General features: G+C 33.6%; 1 protein-coding gene, 1 long non-coding RNA gene and 1 pseudogene across 2 annotated transcripts; all 3 read right to left on the reverse strand.

Annotated features, from left to right (window-relative positions):
• Positions 1–1,685: 1,685 nt before the first annotated feature.
• LOC126693361 (uncharacterized) lies at positions 1,686–5,080 on the reverse strand. The gene is made up of 2 exons (XR_007645312.1): positions 4,851–5,080; positions 1,686–1,988 (listed from the first exon to the last, which is right to left on the reverse strand). It is a non-coding gene; the product is annotated as an uncharacterized LOC126693361 (long non-coding RNA).
• A 3,576-nt stretch (positions 5,081–8,656) lies between these two features.
• On the reverse strand, positions 8,657–11,074 carry LOC126691361 (GDP-mannose transporter GONST2-like; annotated as a pseudogene).
• Positions 11,075–13,859: 2,785 nt separating this feature from the next.
• On the reverse strand, positions 13,860–16,642 carry LOC126693362 (serine/threonine-protein phosphatase 7 long form homolog). The gene is made up of 5 exons (XM_050389310.1): positions 16,316–16,642; positions 15,425–16,204; positions 15,229–15,316; positions 14,659–15,054; positions 13,860–14,566 (listed from the first exon to the last, which is right to left on the reverse strand). The coding sequence occupies exons 2-5, from the start codon at positions 15,817–15,819 to the stop codon at positions 14,276–14,278; spliced, it is 1,170 nt and encodes a 389-aa protein (XP_050245267.1). The 5' UTR covers positions 15,820–16,204; positions 16,316–16,642; the 3' UTR covers positions 13,860–14,275.
• Between the last annotated feature and the right edge of the window lie 3,734 nt (positions 16,643–20,376).

Genomic DNA, 20,376 nt, shown 5'->3' on the forward strand with positions numbered 1-20,376 from the left:
TGACTGTGGTTGTGTGCGTCAATAATTAATACAAAACCAATGAGTTCAGTTTATCCATTCAGTTTAAAATATTTTTATAAAAACAAAGACAAATAAATAATAACAACTGCATAAAAATAAAAATGCTAGACAAACTTAACAAAATAAAATGGTCATAGCTACCCACAATGACAATTAATACTCATAATGAACTATCATATAACAATTCAAAATTTTAAAACTTGTAGAAGGAAATTGTAAAATTTCAATTTTTTTTTTTTTTTTTTTTTTGTACATGTGTACATATTCAAGTAAATTTTTTATTAATTCTCAAACTCTCGTCAACCCAAAAAAAAAATTTACATTGGTACGGGTTTGGTGGACCTGTACTTTGTGAAGTACCCGAGCCCACCAAGCTCAGGTACCAATCAACCTAATATTTTGAAATTAGGCAGATTGGTACCCGAGTTTTCTGGGCTCGGGTACCAATCTACCTAATTTTTTAAAACAGGCAGATTTGTACATTGGGTAATTTTTTTTTTTTTTTTTTTTTTTGGTATTGACAAGAATTAATAAAAAAAACATTGAATATGTGTTTAAATTACCAAAAAAATAAATAAATAAATAAATTTTACCTTCTACCAAAATTGGGCAGGCCTGCCTAATATTTTGAAATTAGGCAGATTGGTACTCGAGCCCACCAAACTCGAGTACCAATCTGCCTAATTTCAAAATTAGGCAGGCCCAAGCTGTACTTGCCTCATTCTGAAATTAGGCAGATTGGTACCCGAGTTTACTGGGCTCGGGTACCAATCTGCCTAATTTTTTAAAACAGGCAGCTTTGTACATTGGGTAAATTTTTTTTTTTTTTTTTTTTTGGTATTGACGAGAATTTGAGAATTAATAAAAAAAACGTTGAATATGTGTGTGATTTACCAAAAAATAAATAAATAAATAAATTTTACCTTTTACCAAAATTGGGCAGGCCTGCCTGATTTTTTGAAATTAGGTAGATTGGTACCAAAGCCCAGCAAACTCGGGTACCAATCTGCCTAATTTCAAAATTAGGTAGGCCCAAGCTGTACCTGCCTCAGCCTGAAATTAGGCAAATTGGTACCCGAGTTTGCTAGGCTCGGGTACCAATCTGCCTAATTTTTTAAAACAGGCAGCTTCGTACATTGGGTAAATTCTTTTTTTTTTTTTTTTTTTTGGTATTGACGAGAATTTGAGAATTAATAAAACTAGTGTATAACCCCGTACATATTCACGGGTACAATTAAAAATAATTGCAATTACACGGTTCAAATTATACGTAGTATTAGTTTATACTTTTTTTAAACCATACATTTTTAAAAATATTTAATTGGATTTAAAATTTTTTGGTTTTTGTATCCAATAATTCCCTCACTACAAAATTTAAAAAATTAGATGGACCCGTAGCACAAATTTGGACATCAATTAGATTTGGACTTTTCGATATTAACACTCAATAATTCAGTTGACCTAAAAATTAAAAATTAGATAAGACACACGGCGCAAAATTAAGAATCTAATTAAATTTTCTTTAAGCTTAATTTAGATTAAATATTTTGTTTAGCTAATGTCATAAAATTCTACTCCGGCTATTGATAATGAGGATATATGAAATAGAATTTTAATAACATTAATTAATTAGAAATTAATAATAAATAGTTTTAGAAGAGTCGTATAATAACACATATAATTTCCATCACAATATGATTCTTAAAAATAGATTTCTTTTAAGAATATCATAAGCAACTAAAATGAATGGTAACCTTTTCCCAAATAAAAAAATGTTAATGGTAACATCCCTTGTGATGAATACAAAATATTTCTAGCAATTAAGGTGAAAAAAAATCCCAGCTAAAAGAGAATGCTGAGAATATCCTTGGAAGCAATTTGGTAGAGAATCATGGTTGTAGTTGGTTTCATGTTCTTTATCTTAATACTTCGTCTAAAGAATTTGATCAAATGAGGCTAAGTTAAAGCTGCAAAAGAGTAAAGAAATCAAATTTAGCACCAACATTGATAAGACAATAATAACTATAACAATTGTTATCGAAAAAAAAAACCATAATAATTATAGCCCATCGTCAAGAAAATTTCCTCAAGAGCAAAATTGCTTTAGAAACCACTTTAAAGAAACTATAGAGAGCAATTTCACAGTGAAATATTTTAACTATATATGGTTCCATATGATCTAGAGGATAGGTGATTAGAGATAGCATCACAAAATTGTCTCTAACCACCGTATATGAAAGAAAAGCCAATAGGCAATAACAAAATACTATTCTAAAAGAGAACCAAATAATAGCATCTGAAATCTACTGAATGAACAAATAGAAAAGATGAGAACAAACTTAAAAAGCAAAAATTATAATAATGATTAGAGCACAACTATCATTTAAAATCAATAACCAAATGGGTCTTCTGAATTAGAACCTAATAGTAAATCTGGGTATCCCCAAATTCATCAAAAACACAAAATTTGTGGAGCTAACTAATGTAGCATCATATTATGAAGTTAACTGAAAGTCAAAGGTTTCGGTTTTATAATATATATATATATATAGATAAGATAAAATTATTGAACATCATGAAAGCTACACAATTTAGAGAAAAAATATTGATGAATTGATAGCAAATTTCAATGTCATAGTCATAAAACTAAACATTCCCCTGATTTCATCACCATCCAAATGGGCCAACTATACATACCTGACTAACATAACTGTCTTTATCATCGACGACCACACATACGTCTCTCTCACTCTCAAAATATATAATTCATTTATCATAATTCTAAAAAATTGCTTTGAATGTTCTGTCCTATGGGGAGCATAAAAAAAAAAAGTATCTCACTTTCCTATTTTTAACACTGAGAATCATGAATAGAATTAGTAACATAGGTTGATATTGGGCATCAGATTTAATAAGCAAAATACCATTGCCAACAGCAATCTGCAAGATTTAAAAAAATCAGCAAAATGTGAGCTCATCCAAATAGGTAACCTACTGATATGAAATCATGCTCTTGTTGCATATGGTCTCCCAGTCAATTTTCACAATCTTATTTTTCTACAATCCCCAATAACAAAAGTCACATGTCCTGCAAACCTATCCCATCCTACATTTTTGTTTCTCCAAAGGTTGCAATTGCTAAATCCAATGTCAATTGTCCCCAACCTCCCCATACTTTATTCAAGAAACTCACTTCCAAAGGTGATTTCTTTCCGGCTCAAATCTCTAGAATTGCTTACCCAACAAAATTGGGTTAAAAGTATCCAACTTTCTCACCCATAATCTTTCATTCCGAGCAATCTCAATGACTATAACTACACACACACAAAAAAAATGATACATAGCACCAACATAAAGAATAACTTAGAAATCATCAAAAATTAATAACATAAGAAAGCATTCAACCTTTTGAGAGAGAAAGTAACAATTAGACAGCAAGGACCCAAGGTCACACACAAACACAAATTAAATATACCAATATGAATATGTATGTTGAGCATACATAGGCCAATCCCACATACGTATACTTAAATAAAACAACAATATTTAAAAAGAAAACCAAATTTCCAAAGAACTAATCTATAAAAATTATTAATCTTAACCAAATATTGATATCACAATTCACAACAAAATTTAAAAGAAATCTGTAAATGACATTGTACGTGCATAAACAATTTACTACACTCTTGACAAAGTGACCCCCCTCAACCAAACAAAAAATCTTAAATGTTTACATCTTAGCACCAACAAACCAAACAAAGAAAAATATTAAATGTTTCTTATTTATATTTCTGAGATCAAAGATTAAACCCATCAAATTTCGTGTCATGCATGGGCTAGAACACAATTTCAAAAAATCACACACTCAAAACTGGTCCTTGCAGTAATAAAAATCCGATAGTGAAAGAACATTGGAAATTTCTATGTGGAGCTCAACCATGAAGAACATCTCCTTCAACACTACCAACCACTACAATAACAACCATCAGATTGATAACCTCTAAATATTAGGATAACTCTGATAATCTTTTAAAACAACTTTTAAAAAAATCAAAACATAATGCAGCAAAAAAACTACTTGGCAATATGGTATTTCTTTCATGAACTAATTGAGAAAACTAACATACCATACACGAATGATACATGTTTTTTGATAAAGAAGTTCACAAGGAACACAATTGAAGGATGATTCTTTCATATCCAAGTGAGAAGCATTTAAGAAACAGGGCACCGAATGTTCAGGACAATATTTCCTAACAACTACAGTGGAGTAATGAAACTAGTGCAATCAATTATAACCCAAATATGCAAAATCGATTCTAGATACCTAAAACCAATTTATGCCAAGCCAGCTAACCTAAACAAAATTTCTAACCAAAATCCCTTGATCAAAACTAAATCTAACCCATCTATTTAAACTAATTAAACAAATCCACAAATATTCACTCTGCAATTTGAAATCATTTCAGAAACATCAAACAAACTCTGTCATAGAACCAATTTAAAATAGATAAAAATTGAATAGAAAATTGTTAACAATTAGTCATATGCAATAGAAAATTTTAAGAACTTAACACAATTATTTTTCCTATAATTGTAGCAGTAAGTATATGAAAAATTGACAATCAAAATCAAAAAAGAAAAAAAAAAAAATCAAACTTCTTCAATCTCCCTCACGCTCTCGGAATTGTATTTAAGAGTGTGCTTAAGAGGGAAAAAAAAGTAAAAAAGGAAGATAGATCTTGAATCAAAATCAATTCAATTAAATACCCAAACCTAAGACTAAATCAACTCAAACGTTTAAAGCAATATTAAAAAAAAATAAATACCGATAAAGGTTTCTGGCGTTCTGATAGGAAGTTTGATTTCTCTGGTTACCAGTGCTCTTTCTGAATAACGAACCCACAGTGCTCTTTCTGAATAACGAACCCACGTTCTCTCTTATTTCTTATTTCTCTGTCTTTGCCCTCTCCAAACCTAAATCATATATAACCCCAAATTTCAAAAAATCAAATCAAAACCTAATGTAACCCAAATACCTAAATTAAAATCGATCCAACCAAATATGTAAGTATTTAAAAATAATTTATATAAATTATTATTATTTTTGATAATATAATCAAATTTAATAACAAATAAAATAGTAAAAATATTTTTTAAATTAAGTACATGGAAAATGTATATTATGTAAGTATTTTTTTTTTTTTTTTGCAAAAAAAGATATTATAAAATATTTTTAAAAAATTATGGCAAGTTTTAAATTTCTAAAAGATCTTAGTATTAAAATTGTATTTTGATTATGCGTGTGTGTGTGGCACTTAAAAATCTTTCCATTCTAATTATAGATAAATTTCTTGCATATATGGCCAAAAAAAATTCCACAAACTACTATATAAAAAAATACATAAATTACAAAAAATGTAAGTATTTAGACTACAATATAAATGTAAAATTTTATCTATAAATTACCAATCATAACCACTTTAATGTTTCCATAAGGGAGGAGATAATCTGTATAATCAATTAAGAACACCAAATAAAAAAATAGTATCAATAATTAAGATAAATTGCATTATCTAATTTTTTTTTAAATCATATAATTTAAGCAATAATTGAACTACTTTAATAGAAAAATAGAAACTAAAAAAAAATGAAGATAGCTCTTCTCACATAAATCTCATAATTTCATATTGTAGATGAGCTCCATCCCAAATAGATTCAGTGATAATATTTTGACCGAAACAAATATTCCATAAATTACAAAAAAAATATATAAGTATCTAGACCTTCTAGAGTATCACATTCAAAATAATTTTAAAAATAGATAAATGAAAGTACATAAAGAAAAATTGTATTGCAATGTAAATGTGTAAAAGTTTACATATAAATTACCCATGTCTAACTATTTTGATGTTGTCATTTGTATCTAGCCATCTTGATATTGCTATAAGTAAGGAAATAATCTGCACAATCACTTAAGAACACTAAATCAAAAAAATACATCAATAATTAAGATGAATTGCATTATATAAAATATTTTTAAAAAAAAACATAGAATTTAAGCAATAATTGAACTACATTAATAGAAAAAATGCAAAAAGTAAAAAGTAAAAAGAAGATAGCTATTCTCATTGAAGAAGCCAAATCCTTCATTTAGTAGTTCTTCACTTAATTAATTTTGGTTTTTTTTTGTATTGATTTTGGCATTCTTAAATAGTAGAGTGGAGTAGGTTTAGTAGAGTTTTAGTTCAACTCAATTTCTCTTGGATTCAAGAGTTTTAGTTCAACTCAATTTCTCTTGGATTCAAACTTAATTGGTACAGCTATTTTCTTTTTATGTGTATTATTATATGTTTTTTTTATTGGCTGTTTTCTTTTTAAGTGTAGCTATATCGATTTTTTTTTTTTTAAATCATAAAAACGTGCTCTATGTTGCTGTTTTTTTTTTTTTTTTTAATTAAGATTTGTTTTTCAACTTTTCTTTTTTTTTTTTTTTTGATAAGATTTTTTTTTTCAACTCAAACGTGTGCTATGTTGCAGGTTTTTTTTAAGTAAATTTTTATTTTTATTTTTATTTTTATAAAGGATTAGATAAAGAATTTAGATTGAAATCAAATAAAGATAAAATTTTGATTGTAATTAAATTATGATTTTTATCAACTTAGATTTTACCTTTTTTTTAATTAAGAATTTTTTTATAAAGGATTAGATGAAGAATTTGGATTGTAATCAAATTAAGATAGAATTTGGATTGTAATCAAATTATGATAGAATTTGGATTGTCATCAAATTATGATTTTTATCAACTTAGAAATTATAGGAGAAGTTAAAATCATATAAATGTGTACTATGCTGTTGGTTTTTGTTTTTATAAAAAATAAGGTTCTTTTTACATGTAGTATTATTATTATATGTTTTTTTTTTTTTTTGCTATTTTCTTTTTAAGTGCAGTTATATCTGGTTTTTTTTATTTTTTTTATTTTATATATATATATATATATATATCATAGAAACATGTACTATGTTGTTGGTTTTTTTTTTTTTTTAATTAAGATTATTTTTTCAACTTTAACTGTACTATGTACGTATTTTGTTTTTACGTGTATTATATTGTTTTTTTGTTACATGTGATAATATAATTTAAATTAAAAAAAAAATTAGATGAAGAGTCTATTGATTTTAGACTTTGTTGATAACATTTTAGATAAACACAACTGCTATAGTTGTAAATCAAATATTATTTTCTTTCATTACTTGATTTGTCATATTTATCCAAAAAATATGTATATATCTATTCTTAAAATCTAAAAATTTATTAAAATTTTTGCAATTTGGTGAAGCCACTTGGCGCAACCACGGCGTCTAAGCCCAACTTTTATTATATATAATATGATGTAATTTATCGCTTTTTACCTTAAACGTGTCTGAATTTTAGGTAGGTACTTTTCTTATTTGTCATTACCTCCTTAATTCTAGGAACTTACTTTCTCTCAGCTTCTACTATTATATATATATATATATATATATAGAAACGTTGAATATGTGTGTAATTTTACCCAAAAAAAAAAATTACCTTCTACCAAAATTAGGCAGGCCTGCCTAATTTTTTGAATTTAGGCAGATTGGTACCCGAGTTTGCTGGGCTCGGGTACCAATTTGCCTAATTTTGTAAAACTTGCAGATTTCTACATTGGGTAAATTCTTTTTTTTTTTTTTTGTATTGACAAGAATTTGAGAATTAATAAAAAAAAAACGTTGAATATGTGTGTAATTTACCAAAATAAATAAATAAAAATAAATAAATAAAAAAAAGAAATTTTACCTTCTACCAAAATTAGGCAGGCCTGCCTAATTTTTTGAAATTAGGCAGATTGGTACCCGAGTTTCCTGGGCTTGGGTACCAATCTGCCTAATTTTTTAAAACAGGCAGATTTTACATTGGGTAAATTCTTTTTTTTTTTTTTTTTTTTTTTTTTTTTCTATTGACGAGAATTTGAGAATTAATTAAAAACGTTGAATATGTGTGTAATTTGAGAATTAATAAAAAACGGCAGCAAGATTAACTAGGCAAGAGTCTGGGTTTATATAGATATCTGATAAAAAAAAAACTAAGTTTTTGTGTGTGAGCTTTTATTTTGGGAGTTTATTTATTTAAAGGTGAAGAAGAAAATAGCTTTAAGCAAATAAGCTGGCTTATTTTCTTAAAGCCATTATCTATCTCACCTTTAAGCAAAAAAGCTCCCAAAAGAGAAGCTAGCCAAACTGAATTTTGTCATTCAAAGGCAACCAACAATGACTATCCCTTCTGAAAAAATATTTTTTTGATAAGTCCCTTCTGTACAAATATTAATAATACCATATATTATGAAGAAAAACAAATTCACTCTATACCATTTAAGTAAAAAATAGAAGAAAAATTGCCACCTACAAAATGCATTTCCCTTTTACGCAAGTTATCAAAAAAATATCCAAATAAAGAAGCAACTTCCCGAGTACCTTCTAAAGTAAAGGACCCGAGTCCACCAAACTCGGGTACAATTCGGGGTGCTTTGAGAAAAGGTCAAGGTTTTTTTAGAAAACATTTTTGGGAGGCAGATTTGTACCCGAGTTTAAAGAACTCGAGTACATGAAGTACCTAAGTCCACCAAACTCGGGTACGAATCTGCCTGTTTTATTATTCAATTACCAAATAATATGACAAACATTCTTGGTTTCAAATACTGTAAATGAAAAAGGGAAAGCTTTGTACACAAGGAAATAATAATCTGCATTTGTACATGAATTGCTGCAATGCTGTCTTAACAACTTCAGAGTTCATACATAACGGTTTCACATACTGCCCACTGAACTCAGAAATTTTTGTAGTGAAGCAGCCATCATCATCAACTGCCACAATTAAGTTCTCACCCTACAATAGAACAAAACAAAGCAACGGATGAAGTTTCTCCAAGACAGGACACAAAATTCAAGCATGTGTGAACAAATGTCATTGAGTGATCCAGAACTTGTTGACTTCTTTGCCTCGTCCATGACACGCCGCAGGGTGAGCTGCCACAAAGGGAAAATGTAGCATATTAATTCACAAATTTAGAAATATAGAGTGATCTGCACTAAAAACCATGTTTCCCATAGTCCAAACTCAAAAGTACAGATCCCAAAATTAAACATGTAAACTTACTACAATTTTTAAAGGAAATAAGGTATAGATAAATAATACATTGCATTCAGAAATAACATACAGAGTAGGTAGCTGTTAGAATGCAATTCATAATCTGCCATGCATAACCCACTGCGTCAAAGGAAAGATCTGTGATACCACCACTGACAGCAGAGAGAATCTGCAGTTTACAAAGTACAGACCACCTAAACTCTTTATTAAGAACGAAAACAAAACAATTAAATGGGGAAGAGAGAGGGGGGGGGGGGGGGTGTTGGATTGGTAGGAATAACATGAATTACAAATTAATTATTCAAAGATAAATTTTATGTAAAATGCAATATTAAACTGATATCTCTTTCCAAAAGTATAAAATAGGACCCAAGAACGTATGGAGCTTAGATGGGTTTTGGCATTGATAAGGGAAGTGAGATACCAAGTTATCTAAAATTAAGATTTGGGTGATAAGTTTCTTCCAATATGGCTCAATGTGTAATGAGAGTAAACTGTAAATTTGTCCTTAAAAAAAATTTAATTCCAAAAATTAGATTTCAACTAAAGTGCTTTTGTACTGCACGTGAAACTAATCCCTTAATAATAAAAGATCAATCCAGAATTACATTTAAGTAACTCTATGCCAATGTATGAGTTTAAAATAAATAGGAATATCCTTTACTGCCAACAGTCATCATCACCGGTAACGAGAATATAGAATTCATGCTTTAACATGTTAGAAGAGGTATGTCATTTACCATTAAAAACATTGCAGTCCACACTTTTTGATTCTGATGTTTCCGAAATATATACAATTCTGCAATTGCTGTTCAAATATTTGTCATGTTCTTCAGAATAGTCTCCATTGCTATATTTATGTACTTCAAACTGAAAAGAAAAATGCACCAGAAACATTAAATGAACATAAATATTAGACAGAATATTTCAGTAATATGTCAAATAGAGGAAGTGAACGTAATTAGATTTTTTTTCCTCACTTATATTCCCTTCATATTTAGGATCTTCTTCTCTTCTCTCTAGGTCTAAACAATTGCTCATAATAGGAGTACCTAACAATTGCAGTTCATAACATACCTATACATGCAGGATACAAGCATTCCTATGAATATTACATTGACAGGGATCCAGACCCTAATCAGCTTCCAGTTCAGCTTTTCCACAGAAACTACTCGATAGAGGCCCAATAACACAACAACTAAAGAATTGATAAGGTTCTGCATAAAATTACATGAAAAAAGAATAGATGTCATCGTGTTTATATGAATTTGATATAATGCACAAGGAAGAAAATATGCCATTTAACAGGTGACAAGGGTTAATTCAACTTATAAAATATCCATAGGTACAACAAATAGGCTGTTCAGTTATAGATTGACTAGCAAAAGCATGTAATGTAGAAAAAATGTTGCTACTAGGACTCATTAGACACCTAGGCATACTTCATCCTACCTGAAAAGCAAATGGATGACATACCTGATAAAACATTAGGGATATTCCTACATTGAAATTATAACCGGATAAAACCACTTTATTCAGCAAAATCATGCTGCAAGAGGAAATGCAGTAAGCTGTCCCAGACAAAAGAGGTCCAGATTTAATTTCGGTGATGGTCCATGTTCACGCTTTTCATCACCATCAATTTGAAGATTGACACTATAATCAACCGCAGCTTGTTTCCCTCTAGAAACTCTATTTGAAGGATGTAGTCAGGTTTTACCCATCAATTTGCTATCAGTAAAATGCACCTAACTGACCATGAATTCAAAATTTTCAAATTTTGCTAGCTTAAAAATAACTCCGTTCATGAATGTGCAAACTATTTCAAAGCAAAAAGATTAGTTAGTTCTACACAAGCATTAAATTTGGACCAGTACGTGTCATTTTTAACAAGTGAGCTAAACAAAAAACATAGGATATGGTATTTAAAGCCCAGAAGTATTAGACGAATGCATTTAGTATATTATAAAATGACAAAGTAGATCAAATTATACTGTAATCAAAACAAAGCAACGGATGAAGAGAATACCACACACACACACACATATTATTGGAAACCAATCCACTTTAATACCGATTATCATTAATCGACAGAATTGAAGTAGCCAGCAGTCAAAGAGCCATTTCTCTTATAACAAGTCAAGCATTCATTGCCTTAGAAGAAATAAGAACCTAATTTTCTTCCTTTTTTATATTAATATTTTATTTTAGTCAGAAAACTTTCTTTACGAAGCCCAAACCTGGGGATTGCAATTACAAACAAAAAGTAATAAGCACCTTTTTTCTTCCCCCCCCCCCCCCCCCCCCCGGTCAAAAATATACATAAACAAAAAAAAAATCAAACGAAGAAATTAACATCAAAAATATAAATCACCTAAATGTCTATGAAGCGAAGCATGGAGAAACCAATGGAATTGGAAGTCTACTTGTCTAAAGTCTTGAGAAAAGAAAACTTGATATGTGGCACCAGCAACTCCCTTTCCTCAAATGTATGAATATTCCACTTTCCAAAGACACCATTGCTCGCATTTGGTAGGGAATATTAAAAGCTACATTCAGAAATGGGAGAGGATTTGCAGCAACCTTGTATGCAGCAATTGCTGCATATAGGGTAAGGTGGCAGCCAAAGAGAAGTGACACGACCAGCTTAACCCATGATTTTCTGTCACTTCTCTTTCGCTGCCACCTTACCCTTTATGCAACAATTGCTACATAATAACATGCACTCTCCACCACATCCAAGAAAACCTGAGTTATAATGAATGAAGCAATATTTCACATGTCACATTGCAACTCAATTAAATAATAATAACATGCACAAAGAAATCAACCTACTTCATTCTTCTTGTACCGTATCCCTTCACTACGCCAAGAAACGGCATTCGTCACAGCCATGGGAGGACACTATGTCACTTCCATTCTAAAAGCATTAGTCTTGATAAACTCACTAAGAATCGTTGCTTCAGTGAATTGCGGGAACCCAAAGTTCATCATTTCATCAAGCAATTCATATTGCCAAAACCACAAGGCTTGATCACTACTAAACTCCAAAATATTCAAAACTTTATAAGATTTGTAAAATGAAAATATGTCACTTCAGCCATATATCTCTCAAAAACTTACATTATTACCTTGAGCAGAAGAGCTCAAAAATATCACCATGCTATGAGTGAACTGCGATGTTTTCTGTAGCAAAGTACAGGATTTTTTACAACAGAAAATGTAAAACCAAGAGGATCTAAGTGCAAGACACTAACCTTTGTACTTCTGAGATAATTGTTGCCATAAGTTAGGACCTTTTGACTTTCTGTACTGTTGCAATAGACTACCCTTGAGAAGCCAGGTCCTCCGATCAGTGAGTGTTCAGGTTGAATTGATTCTTTTCCAGGTCTGAAGGGACGGAATCTACGTAAATGCAGCTTCTTTCTTGTACTGCTAGCCATTTTCTAAGATATCATCTCCACCCCTAATTGTTTAAAAACTTATATTCCCACACCATAGAACAATTGTGAACCTATAGAGCAAATAATATTTGGGAATTCACCTTTCTAAGGAAGCTTATCCACCAACAAACTTTCTAAACTCAATTCCCAATTACTAATAACAAGTCCTGCCCCCTCACAATTTAGGCTCAAATCAATGACAAAATTTAAAAATTTAATATGGCAAATGAACCAATCCAAAAAGAATGTTATATGAAAGGGTTTTTTTCTTGAGCTGAAGTGTATCTCAATTTTTATTGTAGACTTGACTATTGGCCAAATTGGCCAAATACCACCTTTTCCTAAATTTACTAGCAAAAAAATAGTTGTGCAACTGAAAAATAACTTACATAAGTTATTCTATAGGTCTCAAATGGAAATTTCTGAAGTTCATTGGCAGAATTTTGCAACTTACGAACAAAAAATATATCAGCTTCTAAGCCCAAATCTTCAAGTTCATTGCCAAAATATATGTGCTACAAAAAATATATCACCAAAGGACAAGAAGATCCCATACATGACAAAAAGATGATATACCAAACCCAAAGTAGCACTGATTCTTGACCATTCTTGAATCATTCTCATTTTCTTCTCCTCACCGGTTCCTTCACTGGTCTCACCTTCCCTGAAAAGAACACAACACAAGCAAATATTAATATGCAAATGATTTAACTATAAAGAGATGTATATGTAATCAGTATTGAATCAAACTATAGTACCATGTCCAGTCCCACAATCAGGAGGATGTGTCCGTGTCCGTGTCCGTGTCCGTAGCAGCCTTCGCAGTCGATCCTCAATGTGCGAAGGCTCTGGTGGGGGGGTGGGTATCTGTGTCTGGATGAACTCGGTATGCACAAACTCAGGGGGGACAGCACCAGGGGTGGGTCGCCCAAGAGTGGGCATGGACCTCATCTCATCTCTACCATGTACAACTGTGGGGGCAGTGCCGGTAGTCAATGGGAATGTATGGGATGGACCCGCATCATCGTGTGCCATGGAGCCTATGTCATAAGCAATGTCCAAACACATCTCATCTGTTGTCTGACTTGCTTCCTCCATGGTGTGGTCATGCACGGGTGTGTGGCGCCGACTAGATATAGGCACGGGTGTGTGAGGCCGACTAGATGAGGGCACGGGTGTGTCACGCGGACCAGATGTATGACATTAACTAGACGTGGGACGTCGACTAGATGTGGGCACGGGTGTGTGACGCTGACCAAACGTGGAAGGCCTCAATGTGCGAAGGCTCTGGTGGGGGGGTGGGTATCTGTGTCTGGATGAACTCGGTATGCACAAACTCAGGGGGGACAGCACCAGGGGTGGGTCGCCCAAGAGTGGGCATGGACCTCATCTCATCTCTACCATGTACAACTGTGGGGGCAGTGCCGGTAGTCAATGGGAATGTATGGGATGGACCCGCATCATCGTGTGCCATGGAGCCTATGTCATAAGCAATGTCCAAACACATCTCATCTGTTGTCTGACTTGCTTCCTCCATGGTGTGGTCATGCACGGGTGTGTGGCGCCGACTAGATATAGGCACGGGTGTGTGAGGCCGACTAGATGAGGGCACGGGTGTGTCACGCGGACCAGATGTATGACATTAACTAGACGTGGGACGTCGACTAGATGTGGGCACGGGTGTGTGACGCTGACCAAACGTGGAAGGCCGACTAGATGTATGACGCTGACTAGATTGACGGCCTCTATGCCTTTGACGTCCACCTGCTTGCCGACCACGACCTACAGCCGGTTCACTTGTGTTGCCCACCTCGCGTGCATGGTCCAAGGTTAACCGACCAATCTCTTCAACAACTTGCAAGGCATTAATAGAGTTGGTGTAAATCTTAGACCCTGGTTCGCACTTCGCCAAAATGCTCAACTGCGATTCAACCTGTCACAAATATACAAGAGTAGTGTTAGTAAGTTGAACTAAACTATGCGAAGCAAGGTACATTTATAACGAAACAGTCTTTGTAAACTTACCAAAGTGTCCCAGTACGAAGTCTCTTTTGTAATATGGCGAACAGTGCGGGGACGAAACCACACCATATACTCGTCATTGTAGCTCATCTCCCCATGAAAGGGCGGTGCATCAGCAATTATGTCGTGCGCAACCCATTTAGCAATATGCGGGGCATATACTTCAACCCAATCTTGATGGTGCTTGCCCTGGAGGGTTATCTTGTGCAGTTCAATTGAAGTATCAACATCGACTGGTATGCCTTGCTTCATCCCAAACTGTCGGAGAACACGTTCGGGATGATGGCCTTCAACCACCCAAAAATGTATGAGCGGTACGATAGACCTCCATATGTGTTGGCCTGCCGTACAATATGCGGGCAGGGAACCCAAATAATTTCTGTACGGCTCCCAGACAATCTACAATGATCCAACAGGTGCAAACAACCATATTAACAATATAATTAGAAAAAATGAGTAACGAATGTGAACAATACATGTAACTCTGAAATAAAAAATGTTTATTCATTCCAAAGTGAATTGTAATTACAAAAACTACATGCCAAAGCGGTTCGCACTTGTAAGACACGATACCTGATTTGGCCGTAGTGAAGTAAGCGACACACAATAGGCACGTAGGACGTGCATTGAATGTTCAGTTGTTATCTTAGCCCCTTTCCATCTAGCAAACAACACAGACATAACCTTCATATTAGTTACTTACATAATTCCCATGCGAACAAAGTTAATGAGGAAATGTAAAACGGTAACTATCTAAGATGCTATATACCTGATAGCAAGTGGACCTAGAGGCAGTGCCTGGTGTGGATGCCTCATCACAGGACATATGTGTGGAAACCTCGCCCACGCCCACAACTGCACCAATAGCAGTGCACCGCCGATCTGCTTGGCTGTCTTCTCTGATGCATTACAGAGGTGTCTATAGAGCCAACTTAGTGCTGCACTACCCCAACTATACTTCTTTCCGTTGCTGATTGGATCGAAAAATTGCAGATACCTAATTGAGATCCGTTCTCCAAACTTGTCCATAAACAGCGTACCACCTAACATCTCCACTATATAAAACTGAGCATACTTCTGCACAAGCCCTTCAGGGGCGTCAACCGGGAGAGGGTTGCTAAACCGATCCTCAAGCCATTTGGCTTTTACCCTCGGCCCTTCCATCACTCCAGTGTTCTTATTTTTACCAAGTTCTCTCTCTGGCGGCCTATGCCCTAGCAACTTGCCGCAGAGGTCGCGCCAATTGATCGGCGGGGATGTACATCCCACCACCGGCAAGCCATCCACAGGAACCCCCAATTATAACCTCCATATCTTGTAGTGTGATGGTCATCTCACCGCGGGGCAAGTGGAATGAGTGCGTCTCCGGCCGCCATCTCTCCACCAACGATGTGATCAATGCGTGGTCAAGGTCCATATGTGGGACCCGAAGTAGCCCATCTAACCCCGCATCAATGATATAAGCGACAATTCGCGGATCTAACCCATCTAACCCACCTTCAAGCAGACCTTTCTCTCGGTGACGACAAGTCAATACACCTAGCACATCCTGCAAATACAGCAGCTTAGTATTAATAATAATTAGAGTACCACATAATAATTACGCTTCAAAGTTAAATTCCAAAAATCTTTCTACTACATATATTGAACAAGTGCATACCTCGCCTTCCAAATGAGCATCCCAAAGCAAACTTGAACGATGCTCATCCTGCCTCGTCAACAAAGTCCGTATAGAGGGTCCTGCTCCATGTGGGTCCATATTTGGCATTTGGTGACAACAGCAAGACAATCTTATTTATTTATTTTTAATTATAAACATATTTGACTGAAAATGGCAATAATATATCTCTAATGCAGCCTTCACTGATTTCAATAAAAAAAAATTGAATTAAACTTGAGAGAGTGAGAGGGAGACTCAGAAAGTGAGGGATGAGAGTTTAAATTGTGGGTAACAGTAATAGGGGTTCGTAGAGTTTAATAGGAATAGACTAGAACAATACTCCCATTATTCAACTCAAGTTAAGGTGTTTTCCAATGTCAAACATAGGCCATCATGTCTTTCCCACAACCTGAATAACAAGTTTTCATTCGATTTGACATGCCCCCTTACTCCTAGTGCCCCTAACTTGAATCAAACACGCATTTTTCCTAATGCAGTCCTTCACCCTTATTGCACACGGCAATCAAATTGTAGATTGAAACAATTAATTCTGGGATTAAACATTAAGATGTCTTTGTATTACATTGTACTGAGAGTATAAAAAAATTGCCTAAATAACTTTGAGGATAAGTTTTCAATATAGGAAACCCACGAACTTATTTAAATACCAATCACACCCAAAAAATGCCAAAAATGTAAGCGCATCATGGGTAGTTCAATTTTCTTCTCAAATATAGAGTTTTAATGGCTTATTGACTTGAAAAAATGAATTACAAAATAAAATTGAGTACGCGATTGTGTGGTGCAATAACATTCTTCACAATACAAATTGCATAAATTCTCTTTTTAATAAATCTAAAATATTCAAATAAACTTGCATATCCACATTTGCATTAACCCAGTATGCTGAAAAAAATATTGGAGACAAAAGCCAACATTATTGTACTAATCCTCAAAGGCTTTAATTATTTAAGGACTTGCATGGTGCCAGTTGGACTAGTCCAACTTATTTCCTTCAAAAGCATTGCTTGATGTCATCAAAGTTTTGAAGTTTTAGTTATTTTTCAGTTTGTTAAAAACTATAATATTTTTTTTTCTAACTATGTTGCTTTCTCTTAGAGATAACAAATAGAATATTTTTAGTATTAGAAAAGAAAAGCTGAAAATCTAGAAAACAAGGGTCCATAATTATTCCATTTGTGTGTAATTAGTAAATGATTAAAAAAAATATTAGTGTCTAAATACTAATAACTATTAATTGAAGATAGGTTAGCATCTAATTTGAAATAAGAAAGGAATTCAGTATAATAAAGTGATCAAGGACCTTTTGAGTCATCCCAATCTGAATTTTACTTCATTTGTTGTTGGTAAAAAGAATCTGGTTGATACAACAATTGATGAATTCATAAATACGTTTATTGAGCTATTTTGTGTATAATTGTTTATCACAAGTTGTGCCTAGCTTAACGGATGGTTTATAGTTTCTTTTGATGGATGAGGTCTGTTGAAATTAAAATGAAATAGAAAATACTGTAAGGATAATGCAGAAAAAAAGAGAGAACACAAGGGGGTTACGTAGTTTGGTCTGCCGGCTTACCTCTACAATTTAAAGTCTTTGATGGCTACATCTTTGACATTTATTAAAATAGTTCTTTGGGCTAATTGCAATTTTCCCACCCCTCCCTAAACTATGGGGTCAAATTTAATTCCCCTATAAACTATGAAGTCAAGCATTGTCACCCCTAATAATTGGTAATAAGCAAAATACCTCTGGTTATTAACAATTTTCGTAAATTTCAAAATTTTAACTAAAATTGTTATTGCAGATAACCACAAAGATATTCCAGAAATAGAACAACCATCTAAATATTCATTAACAATAGCCTTGGGGAAAATTCTAACTAAAAGAGTATCACTTTGTAAATCAATATTGTATTTGCAAATGTAATAGTGAAAAAGTAGACCATTTGCTTCTTCATTGCAAAGTTGCTCCTAAGTTAAGGGCTCTCATTTTTTTTCCCCTATGTACAGAGAACAGTGGTGACTAGTGATGCCGAAGAGAGCGATAGATGATTTATTTGGTTTTTATAGCTGGTCTAGCAAACATAGAAGCTCTCTTACTTATAATGGCACCACCTTTGTTTAATGTGGACCATATGGGGGGAGAAGGAAGTGAATGTTTAATGAAAAGGAGTCAACAGTTCTAGAGATAAAATCTGGCTTCTTAAGATCATTGTTCGAGTGGTCCCGATCATAGGCAATAATGAGTAAATTTCTATTCTTAGATTTCATTGATTCACTCTCTATTCATAGGCAATGATTAGTGTTTTCATTTTTTATGAGTATCTTCTACACACATCCAGTGTGCATAGAGTATCTCCCCTTTCACATTAAAATCTTACTACTTATAAATAAAAAATTGAAAGAGAAGAAGAAATTTTAGACAGTCTTAAAATGAGTTTTACGGCCTTGAAAATTGTCTGATGATAGCATAAGACCTGTTAAGCACTAAGATTGTGCGGAATTTACTAAAGCATCTTTCCATCTTCTACATGCAAGGCTGAAGGTATAAGTAAAATGTTAGCATTTATTTGCTCCTATATATGTATGTAAGAACAGTGTGTGTCCATAACCATTCAAATAGCATTTGATAGAACTTAAAAGCATTCATTGTAGTTAAATGTTTATATCAACTAACCATGAACTGTTAACTATGATTTTTCATAGTTGTAAAGTTTAATTAGAAAATAAAAATTAGAAAATGTTTATATCACTTACTGTACTGCAATTCTCATCTCCCCTAAACTCATTGTACCTAATAATTAGAAAATAAAAAACCCAAAAGACAAGCACAACCAGACCAACATTCTAGTAATCATCCAAAAATAAAAATTAACTAACTAAATTGAATTGAATTCCTTAATTAATTTCTGGATCAAAACCCAGAATCAAATTATGCATAAAAATACAAAATTTACAAACACAAATACCCACAAATACCCAATGCTCAAACTGAAGATGCAAGCTGAGCGAGACATACCTTGTGAGAGGGAGACCGAGAGTGTGAGCAACAGAGCGAGAGGGAGACCGAGAGCGAGAGGGAGACGGAGAATGAGAGCGAGAGTGAGACTGAAAGGGAGATTGAGAGCGTGTGGGAGAGTTTGATAGCGAGATTGAGCAAGTCAGAGAGAGTTGAGAGGGAGATTGAAAGAGTGAGAGGGAGATTGAGAGAGTGAGTGATGAGAGAGTAGCTGTGGGAATGAAGTTTATAAGCTGGGTTTCAGTTTGTATTGAGAGAGGAAGTTTTGATATTGTTATAAAATTAAGAGAGTGCGTGGTACCCGAGTCCATCAAGCTCGGGTACCATTCTATACTGGCCGGCCCATTTTTTAGGAGTTAAGTCCATAAGCTGCCAGTACAGAATGGTACCCAAGCTTGATGGACTCGGGTATCATGAACAGTACTCGAGCCCACCAAGCTCGAGTACTAAATGGCCAAATTTTTTTTTTATTTTTTTAATTAAACTTTCCATGTTAGCAGGCCACGGTGGAATAGAAAATGGGGGTACTCGAGCTCACCAAGCTCGAGTACCACAAAAAGTGGTACATCGCTATATTGTTCCGAAACAGTGTTTCTGGGCAAAATATTTCAATAATTAATGGTAATGGGCCATTTTGCCCCTTTTTTTTGTCTCAAACTTTCTGCCCCTGCAACGTCACTGCTGCGACACCATCACCGAAAAGGGGACCCTTCAGCGACAAAGAGCATAAGGAGACGCAATCCAATGGAGATCTTTCCACTGCCATTTACCTCTCCTTAAAAAACTCAGAAGCTAATAGATGGAACTTGACCCAGAGATCTTTGATCCCAATTTTGTTTTATAAGCTTCACTTTCATAGGTTTGCTGGAATTTTATTAATGTTTGGGTTTCTGGCAGATCTTCGATTTGGCAGCGGTGATGTTGCAGAGGGAGGAAGTTTGAGACAAAACAGAGGAGAATGTGTGATAAATAAGGTGAGGTTCACGTGGTTTTTATTTTTAACCATTTGATTTATTATTTA

Source organism: Quercus robur, chromosome 7 (assembly GCF_932294415.1).
Source record: "Quercus robur chromosome 7, dhQueRobu3.1, whole genome shotgun sequence".
NCBI classification, from domain to species: domain Eukaryota; kingdom Viridiplantae; phylum Streptophyta; class Magnoliopsida; order Fagales; family Fagaceae; genus Quercus; species Quercus robur.